Source organism: Nannobrachium achirus, assembly GCF_963921795.1.
Source record: "Nannobrachium achirus genome assembly, chromosome: 13".
Taxonomy (NCBI): Eukaryota; Metazoa; Chordata; class Actinopteri; order Myctophiformes; family Myctophidae; genus Nannobrachium; species Nannobrachium achirus.
Window position 1 is genome coordinate 14,337,632 of NC_137833.1, and position 10,528 is coordinate 14,348,159.

The 10,528-nt window shown below is 42.9% G+C and overlaps 1 protein-coding gene across 11 annotated transcripts in view; it reads right to left on the minus strand.

The window, feature by feature from the left end:
- LOC308296602 (mitogen-activated protein kinase kinase kinase kinase 3-like) overlaps positions 1 to 10,528 on the minus strand; it is a 75,128-nt gene that overhangs the window by 11,114 nt on the left and 53,486 nt on the right. For 5 of the 11 annotated variants that reach the window (XM_080739924.1, XM_080739921.1, XM_080739923.1 and 2 more), the window contains 10 exons: positions 9,230 to 9,611; positions 6,710 to 6,810; positions 5,582 to 5,635; positions 4,069 to 4,153; positions 3,892 to 3,971; positions 3,605 to 3,665; positions 3,405 to 3,522; positions 2,027 to 2,085; positions 1,221 to 1,324; positions 131 to 308 (listed from right to left, as the gene is read on the minus strand). In XM_080739924.1, the coding sequence (XP_080596050.1) occupies positions 131 to 308; positions 1,221 to 1,324; positions 2,027 to 2,085; positions 3,405 to 3,522; positions 3,605 to 3,665; positions 3,892 to 3,971; positions 4,069 to 4,153; positions 5,582 to 5,635; positions 6,710 to 6,810; positions 9,230 to 9,611 (1,222 nt within the window). Of the gene's footprint in view, positions 1 to 130; positions 309 to 1,220; positions 1,325 to 2,026; positions 2,086 to 3,404; positions 3,523 to 3,604; positions 3,666 to 3,891; positions 3,972 to 4,068; positions 4,154 to 5,581; positions 5,636 to 6,709; positions 6,811 to 9,229; positions 9,612 to 10,528 lie in introns of those variants that run through there. The other 6 variants (XM_080739927.1, XM_080739926.1, XM_080739920.1 and 3 more) reach the window with 4 other exon arrangements.

The window sequence follows — 10,528 nt, forward strand, 5'->3', positions numbered from 1 at the left end:
GACCTTCGAAGTGCTAACCACTGCACCACCGTGCCCCGAATACAGGCCTTTTATGTGTAACAGAGTATTTTTATATTGCGGCATTGCTACTTTTAACCAAGTACAAAAGAAACACCCCTGCAATCCTCACCCTTACCGGCCTCGGTGAACCAGGAGGAGGTGGCGTTGGGGTTGACGGTGCCAAAGCGCACCACCTGGTTGAGTTCTGTGCCTTTGCTGACGGCCACACAGATCAGAGGGTACATCTGCTCCGGGACCACCAGCATCTCAAACACCTCCAACGGACACGGCAACGGGAAGTCTATGCTCTGTTAGGGGGAAGAGAGGGAGTGATGGAGAGGCAGAGAGTATATAGATCAGGGGTGGGCAACTTTGATGATGAGAGGGCCACAATTTTCACACTCACTCCAAAGGGCCACAATGCATACAGGCAAAAATAGCCGATCTACAAGCTCAAGTTATTTTTTGAATTGGAATCCTGAATAATTTTACACAAATACATTGGGCATAAAAAAAGACTAGTAGGCCTACTACCTATTGAGCTACTAATATAGACTGAAGTAATTAAAGCGGGTCATGTTTGCATGTTTAGAATTGACACTTGAAATCTATCAGTGTTCCAATATTAACCTGCGGGCCGCAATAAGTAATGGTGGGTGCCGCATGTGGCTCCCGGGCCGCCAGTTGCCCATGTATGATATAGATGTCGGAGAGGGAAGGGAGCTCTATGGTTAAATTGTGAGGGATAAGTATGCTTTCCAGGCAGTGGTTCTCAGAGAAATTGATATGTATTTAGCAATAAAAGAAGGTTTGCCACCATTTTTCAAAAATAGCAGATCTACAAGCTTGCATTGCGATGCATTTTGAGCTTGTAGTCTGGCTCTTTTAACACTTTGACTGGCGGTGTTTCTTTCACGCAAAAAAATATAAATAAAAAATACAACCACAATGATCCGTGCGTAAGTTATGGTCCATGGAAAACGGGACACTTTGAACCGCTTTTGCTGGGGAGCCCTGGAACCACCTCAAGGTCCCCTGGGGGTCCCTGGACCCCACTATGAGAATCAGTGCTTTAAGGACTATACTGGTGGTTTAGCATGTTGAGTATGTACTTGTTTTTTAAAGAAGTCTGTAGTTTCGGTATGAAAATCAACTTGATGAAAAAAAATGAAACTTGCTTGACATAGTCAGACAGTTTCAGGTAACACAACACGATGTACCTTGATGAGCATGAACTTCTGCATGGACTCCACCCATTCCAACAGGATGACACTGGATTGGAAGGCTCCACACAGGTACTTATGGCCCGTGTATGGGTTACGCACTGCGTGGGAAACAACACGAGCAATCAATTAACAATCACGTCCTCTGCTTTGAATGGTTTGTCGTTTTGAGAAATCTCAAAACCACAGTCCAAAATCTGGAAGTGAGTACATGTCAGTGTTGTTTTTGACAGCAAATTTTGATTTAGTTTTAGTCATAGTCTTTTGAATAAAATGTAATTTAGTTTTAGTCATAATTTAGTCACCTGAAAAGTTTTTGTTTTAGTCTAGTTTTAGTCGACTGAATATCATAAGATTTTAGTCGACTAAATCTACAGTTGATTTAGTCAACTGAAATGTATTTTGGCAGGCCTTGATGGCATCGTAATGACTGATTTTACACTTGGTTGCGTGCTGAAAATAGCCGATCTACAAGCTCACAACGCGTCGTGAGCTTTTTTCAGCACGCAACACCGGAGAACAACCAAACATAAAATGACTCTTCTCCACCAGTCCCTCCCCAACATTTTAGTCTAGTTTTTATTTTGTTGACGAAAGTGTCAATATATTTAGTCTTAGTTTTAGTCATCACAGCTTAGTTTTTATTTCGTTTTTATTTAGTTTTCGTCAGTGAAAAAAACGCAGTCGACAAAACATTTTTGTCATAGTTTTAGTCGACAAAATCAACACTCGTACATTGTATCATTCAGCAAAGTGATGAACTGCAGTTAACCTCTTAACAACAAAAGAAAGTACAGACTTACCTACGCAACACTTTTGGCACCCTTTAGTGTCTGGAATCTTATTGGACACTGTAAACTTCCTATACAACAGAGAAACATACATGTTTGTTTGAAGACAATGAATTACAGCCTAGACCAGTAAGACTCCCTAATCGGGAGATAAGCGACCGTAGGTGGCTTATCTCCACAAATAGGGCAAAAATGTGTTTTTCCAAAATCTTCCTTATCCATGTTGATGATATGAGTGTAGACATGCTGTGTAGTGATATTCGTGATTTTAGGGCAAAAACTGTAGGAGCAGTGTCCAAAAATGTGTTTTAAAAATCGGCCTGAAGGTGGCGCTAGAATAGGGCCATGTGAGAAATGAGGGGTGGGGTCTCCGCGTTGCCTTGGCGGACGAATAGGTACCGGCCCCGGCTCTCCCGGACGCTCCTAGCCCGAGTTACGGCATTTTATGTGCGCTGCAGTGGCAGGGGGTCCTCCACTGGGGCCACCACTTTTGCATCCGTTCTGGAGCACCAGGAGTCGGTGGTCCCCGGGAATTCCCCGTGAGCAGCCCCGTTGGGGTGGTCATTTGGTCATTTTTGCACATTTGGTCATTTTTTACATCTGGGGGTCCCCCAGGGACCCCCAGATGGGGTCCCCGGGGCTCCGGAGGTTGTAGTTTGGCAGTCAAGGACTGTGTGTGCAAAATTTGGCATGGATGGGGGCAACGGTTGTGGAGATATGAGCAGGGCAAAAGTGTGACGGACTGACTCACTCACTCACCCACGGACAGCCGGTGGAGGTTTTGGTAGTAAATGCGACCTACGGTCGCAATTAACTCATAGGAGGTCCACGACGTGCCAACATGTCAAACTCTTTGATGTCTCTGTGTGCCCACAACGCGTTGTACAGTAAACTATATTAATCTATTCTATAGCTACTGTACAAGGCTACCGCAGTGAAGAGGAACACTCCGGCTCACTCGTTGACTGTAGTGTTATGCTGCTGCACAAAAGTGCATTTATCTCCTAATTTTACTTTTAAATCACGTTCATGTTTAAAACGCAGTCTTCTCTACCGGCCGTTACAAAAGCACTGATTGTTATTTTTCCATGGCAACAGTCAATTAAATCTTGAATAATCCTGGGCACCCGGTATGTTAATAACAAATGTTTTTTTTTTAAAGTGGGTAGTTTTTGTTTGATAATTAGCATTTTTTGCATGACAAAACCTATAATATAACATTTAATTTTCTCTCTTTCAACGTGAAGAGAGATCTTCCTGTTCTTGTCTCACTCCCTTTCTCTTCCCATCTAAATACAGTCATCAGACCAGTAATATTGACAACATTTATTGCCCTATATCAGAGGAGACACACAGTGTCAGTGGTGTCAGGTGTGGTGATGTCGTCTACCTGGGAATCATCTTGTCAGGCAGTTTGTGTGTGGGAATGGATACTGGTAATTTCTGCATCTGTCTGGCATGTCCAAAGAGACCAGACAGACTGTGGGAGTACAGCTGGGAGGCCTTGCCTAGGAGAGAGGAGACATTAGCGTTCCTCTAATAAAACGGCATAAATTAATGCAACCACTAATAATAAATCCAGTCTCTTACCAGATATCGAGAGGAGACAGTTGTTCATAACATACAGCCAGGTACACCGCCGAGGAAAGAGCTAGATACGTAAAGGAAAGAACAAACACAGCAAATCATTCAAAATGTGTTCCAGCCACAGTTCAAATGTCTAGGAAACCGATGGCCCCAATTGCTAGGATTTGTTAGCAAACCTTTTTTTTAATCTACAGGATGTGAAGCCATTACGTTTAAAGAGGCATCTTGTGAATAGCACTTGACAGGAACTCAAAATGTTGAGATACACAAGCATTGGCAGTCAAACTCACCGGTTCCATTGAGGTTTCATGAAGCTCATTGAGATTTAGTGTGTATATCCCCTCTTCAGCACCAAATATTAAATATTGGTCTGAAAAAAAACATACACAGTGGTTCAGTGATTGACAGATTCATCACGCACTACGGAGTGATGTGTGATACAATGATTCTGGTTTCTGGTTGGTTACCTCTTGTGTCGGGGTTGATCCAGGAAGTGGCACAGTGGATCTTCAGAGGGCACCCGTTGAAAACCTTGGAGAAACACGCCCCCATCTAGCGAGGAGAGGACAAGGTCAGACAAGGTACTGAACACTGTGCTGGTTTAGTTTCTATAAATAATCTTCCAAGCACATTTAAAGCGCCTTCAAGGTATGCAGATTATATTCCAGCACATTATTTAGTCAAGGATTCCCAAAACTTGTACCAACCAATCCTGTACCTAGCACTAACTCATATTGAATGCATTTGGCTGTCTGGGAAGCAGAAAGGCAGAGAAGTGTTTTATATTTTTTAATCCCTTCTTTTCTGAAAACCTAAAGGCAGGTACACACACACTGCAAGAAGTGGTCGGGAAGTCATCGGATCGTATTTCACACAACACAAGTGTCCTTTTTAAAATCGGTTGTGTATATGGTTGTGATGTTCACTACTACAAGATTGAACGCCGAAAAGTGATCACGCATTGCAAGACATTTCAGAGGACTCATAGCAGAACCTTCAAAACTGCCCTGAAAACTGTAAAAGGTCTTATTTGGGATGTTCCTTTTAGGCAGGGTGTTTAACTGTACTTGTACTGTACTAATAATAATAATAATAATAATAATGGATTGCATTTTTATGCGCTTTTCTAAGCAAGTTGCGAACTCAAAGCGCTTACAATGTTCCATTCATTCATACATTGGGACTACATTTCTATTGTATTGACTATACTTGTACTGTTCTCCGTTTTTGTCAAATACAATTCTCAATCAAAAAGAGTTGTAGCCGAGAGCTGGCCAATGGGAGGGAGTGTTGTAGGTGACTCGACATTAGCAGCATGAAGCTCAGGGATTGGTTGAGAAGGCCGTTTTGGTGTACTCTGCTAGGAGTTTGTGTTAAAACCAGAGAATAAAGTTGGAAAGATAAAATGAGGATTACGTCTCTGCCAGAGGTCGACCAGTCTATCCTCCCTTTCTTGCGTCCAAGTGTAATTGTGTTGTGCATTTTTTTGTTTGTTTTCTGCGTCGCTGTTTGTTTTACACAACACACAAAGACCCAAGAAAATCAGGGTCAGCTGGTACTGCCATCTCATAGGCTGCTACTGGCTTCTCACAGTGCTAATCACACCAGAGTCTGCGACAGAGCTAAATATCAAACCTGCCAGATATTCAGAGACGCTCGGAAAGCTGCCGGCGAGCGCTGGAATCGTGCAAGGAAAAACCTCTGCGAGCAAAGCCGGATCTTGCATCAAATCGTGGATTTTGTCGGCGAGCGCTTTAAATGGTCAGCGAGAGCATATATCTTGCTGTGTGTACTAGCCTTTATGGCAATTATGCTATGAGGCTAACGGTATGTAACACACATTGTAAAGTGCTTTGGATAAAGGTATTATAGAAAAGCAGGCCATACTGTAGCTCCTACATGGTGTACCAACCTGTGAGACGGATCATGCTCAATCAAGCTAATATAAGAGAGAGACAGAGAGAGAGTCATGCTACTCACATGAACTTTAGGTGTTGGTGGAAGGCCATTGCAGGCATTGCTTATTGTTGCTTTCTATAGTTCAGAAAGACACACACACATACAACATAGTTAAGACACTATTAACAGTACACAGTTCATTAACTACGTCTTTGACTTGCATTTATCAACCCAATGAACACTTTCTCTGAAGCCCATGCTTATCTGGGGACTACGGATGAAATTTAGCATTCTTGCTAATTCCGGTGTATTTACATTGCATTCATGTAGTGTTCATTAATATGCATTGTCCCGTCTAAATAAATAAATACAATTTACAATCTCTGATAGTGTCATCATACGTTATACTACAGTATATAAATAGGCACATTATACTATATAAATCGGCACATCTCTACTATTAATCTAAAGCGACTTACAATAAGCAGGTAATAATAGTATCAGTATAATAAGCAAGATAATATGTCAGTACATCAACAACAATATAACAAATGCATAGGAATGTCAATCTAGAAAAACAATAACATAGGTAGACAACGCACCTAATGAGTAAAAACAATTCTAAAACCTAAAAATGCTATCTAGCTTCATGTATGGTCATCGAGAGAAGGGGAGTGCTACAGTAGTGCTATGGGTTTAGGTGGAGTCTGAAGAGGTGAGTCTTCAGTCCACGGCGGAAGCTAGGGAGTGAGTCTGTTGTTCTAATGGAAGCTAGGGAGTGAGTCTGTTGTTCTAATGGAAGCTAGGGAGTGAGTCTGTTGTTCTAATGGAAGCTAGGGAGTGAGTCTGCTGTTCTAATGGAAGCTAGGGAGTGAGTCTGTAGTTCTAATGGAAGCTAGGGAGTGAGTCTGTTGTTCTAATGGAAGCTAGGGAGTGAGTCTGTTGTTCTAATGGAAGCTAGGGAGTGAGTCTGTTGTTCTAATGGAAGCTAGGGAGTGAGTCTGTAGTTCTAAGTGCGACAGGGAGTTTATTCCACAGTTTGGGGGCCAAACTGTCTGGCAAATTGTCTAGGACGAGTGATTTTTTGTCCTGGGGCTTTTAGCGATGGGCTCTGTCAGCATCCCTGTGTCAGATCTGAGTGAACGGGTGGGGTACAGTGGATAACTGCAAGTTATACAATGTCACTCTGTATCTCTGTGCTGTGCTTACTGGAGCGTCCTTCTTGTCTTTCCGTATGGGGACACTAGGGGGCATGGTGGACTGTCTGTCTGCAGGGCTGTCCCGCTCTCCATTATGCTGCAATCCATTACCTACAAGACAAGCACAACTCAGAGTATGTGTGTGTGTGTGTGTGTGTGTGTGTGTGTGTATGAGAGAGAGAGAGAGAGAGAATGACTACAGCAATGGAGATAGGGGGGAAGAGAGAGAATGTAAGGCAGGGAATACATCTAAGAAGAGAAAGAAAGGAACCATGTACACAACAGAACATATTTGTTTGTGCATGCGCGTATGTGTGTACCTGAATGTATGTGTATGTATGTATGTGCAAATATGTGTAGTGCAGTGTTAATCTTTTCAGCAAATTTTGATTTAGTCTTAGTCTTTTGAATAACACACCATTTAGTCTTAGTCCTGTCTTAGTCTTCTGAAATTGTTTTTGTCTAGTCTTAGTCGACTAAATATCAAAACATTTTAGTCTTAGTATTTTGAGATTAGTCTTAGACTTTTAGTCTTCGTCTTTTAGGATACGTTTTTTAAAGTCATTGTCTTCTACTGCCTGTTACTTGGTCAAAATAAACCATACATAAAATATGTATTTGGCTTTAATTTCATTGCAGTTACATACCAGTGTTAATTTTTACAGCCATTAGTCTTAGTCTTTTGAATAACACAAATAATAGTCTAATGCCTCATTCACACTACAGATATATAGTTGAACGTTTTGCTTGGTAATTCAATGTAATCTCAATGGAAACCAGCTTTAAAGGCTGGGCATGTCGGCTGTCCTTGGAATCCAGCCTTTAAAGCTGGTTTCCATTGAGATTACATTGAATTACCAAGCAAAACGTTCAACTATATATCTGTAGTGTGAATGAGGCATTAGTCTTCTGAAATTGTTTTAGTCTAGTCTAGTCTTAGTCGACAAAATGAACACTGGTGTGGTGTGAACACATTTACTAAACCACTCACAAAAGCACATTTACATCACACAGAAATGCACCACTAGTTGAGTCTGATGAATGCGGAATGCACTGTACCAGGAGGACAGGGTTGAGGTGACAGCATACAAACCAATGGGAGCACAGAGGGAGGGAGGGAGCGAGGGGAGGAAGGAGGGAAGGAAGGAGCAGGCCAGTAGGAAGCACAAAATAATTTGGAAATAAAGTTTATAAGGTCAGGGTGTTAAGTTGGGACCAGCCAGTACATTCTTGGCTATGGCCAAAGGGCTTGTTTTATCAACTAGATAATATGGTCGCTAATAAATTGACTTTAGGATGCTCTAATCTTTTTTTTTCCTTCATATTATTTATTTGATTGGTGAAAGAGTAAAAGTAGGTTGGACATTCCAGGGATTTACCAGTTACTGAGTATTGGAACAAAAAGGTTAAGCTTCTTGCCCTTTGGAATAATAGATACTCGGCACTTCTCTCACTAGTCTCTCTCTGATAAATAGCAGCTTGCCGTCTCTGTGTTAAGTCTCATCGATCACTGTTATAGCTCACTGTTCTCACTCTGTTAAATGCAGCTCACTGTTCTCTCTATTTTAACCACTCAAACTCCTGTAGTCTTAGAGAACTGGACACGATGCATAAAGTGAGCTTGTAGATTGCTTATTAGCGTCCAGAATATGAACGCTGGGGTTCAAGTGGTGAAAGTCAAGCCCAGAAAAAATGCAATGTGCAGTGGACAGGATTCAAGAAGAAATATATAATGTATTTGGGAGAAAAAATAAAATAAAATAAATCTCCCAATAGCATTATTACGTGTCCAGTGTTGTTCCCTGAACTGCGATTGGCTGTGATGGCGTTTTCTTTCTCCTAGAAACTAGGGGGAGGCTGTGAGAAGCTAGACACTGATTGATTGATTGGGTTAGAAAAGTATCAATCAGACTTCAATGAAAAAATGAAAAAATAAAGTAAAAATATGCTGATTGCAAGGACAAACAACCAATAATATTCTGCAGGAGCTGACGGATGGTTAGAACTTCATGGGGCAGTTGACACAAAATACACTCTTACGTGGAGAACCATTAATCCACCCAGATAGTTTGTCCAGAGGGTTTGAGATTTTTTTTACTGAAGTATGCCCACCAACTGTATCTCTCCCTGAATCATGCCAACAGTACCAATGATCTAAAGATCATGAGTTCTATTCTATTGCTTTGGGGTGACGGCAGACATTTCACGTAAAAAAAAATCCCCAATTCACATCAAACCTATCTAAATGGACAAATAGCACAAGTAAGAGGAAAATATATGTTTTTTGTTGTATTTTGGGTGAATTGCCACATTAACCAAAAAAGAAAGAAAGAATAATAATACTACAGACTACTGACTGATGGAACAAATAAATCGTACTCAGCAGGAGCCAATGGGATGGGTGGAACCGCAGCGACAATCAACCAATCAGACTCTATGAGGACTGACTGATGGAACCAGACAACCAATCAAAAGGAGAGGGGCAGGAGGAGGGGGTCTATAGGTGGAACTACCAATCTACTGCCCTTACTTTCCTCCTCGTCTTCCTTCTCTGTTTCCTGCACCTCTTTCACCTCCTTCAGCACCTCCCACGCCTCCTCCAGCTCCTCCTCGGTGTGAGGCGCGTGGAGCCACTCCCAGAAATGCCTAAAGCTCCCGTCATCACCTGGGGCAGAGCAGTCGGCCTCCCCGGGGGGCGGGCTCTCGTTACCTAGGCTACTGCGCCGGTGGGGGGGCAGCCTCGGGGGCGGGGGTCTCGGTGGCACGTTGGAGGCCTTGGCCGGGCTCGCCGTCTCCCCCGGGGCCGGGCAGCGCTTAATGGTCCCGCCCCCGCCGCAGTCGTCCTCGCTGTGCGATTGGCTCTCGTCTTGTTTCTGTAGCTGCTGCTGGTGAGGCGGGCAGATGGACTTGGGCTGCGGGAAAAGGAAGGAGAGAAAGAGATTTACAAATAGAGGGAGAGAGACGTGAATAGAGAAAGGAGGGGGAAAAAAGAGTGATTGAGAGGACAGAGCGAGAGAGAGTTAATTCACAATGTACATTTTGTTCAGAATTCAAAACCTTTTTCCACATAAGCGTTCTGTATAGTCTGTAAAGAATGGGACATCATTACACCTGCAGCTTAGTGTGTGTGTACAGCTCCAGCATATTTGTGGTAGCCTGGATAAGTCCATCCTTATTTATTGCTAGTTCAATATATTGTGGTGTCGAGCCAATTCAAAACCTTTTCAAGGGGACATGTTGCTTGTCACTCATTATAAACACAAATAGGATTATCTGACATAATGAGCCTAAAAGATAGACAGGAAACAGTCCAGTTTCCTGGACTAACTGATAGGCTTGTATGTGTCTACAGGACGGCATGAGGCAGATCGCCCCCCGCTACCCCCGCCTCCCCGTTTTTCGCTCCCAGACCACGCCCCCGACCGTCGCGATTGGCCGGCTGTACTCAGCTGTACTTCCTGGCCGTGTCGGTCCTGTGTGTTCTGTTGCTGTCACGTCGCTCTAGTGTGTAGAAGGCTACGCATGCTGTAATACTTGCTGGCGACAATGCTATAGTACTAAAAAGGATGTATGAATACGCGGAGACTTGCGCGTGATTTACAACGCGGCCGACCGACCGATGAAAATGTTGTTGTTGGACCGTCGCTAAATACCATCTAATGTATGTATAATTCGATTACTGTACCACATGAATAGCGTGGCATTACTGCCCACAGAAAAGCATGATATCGATGTTGCAGTATGCAGTTTATTGCTTCATTTATTTTCAGACAACACAGTGTGACTGCAGGGCCAATTTTGGGAAGAGAGAGGGGGGGGGGAAAAAACT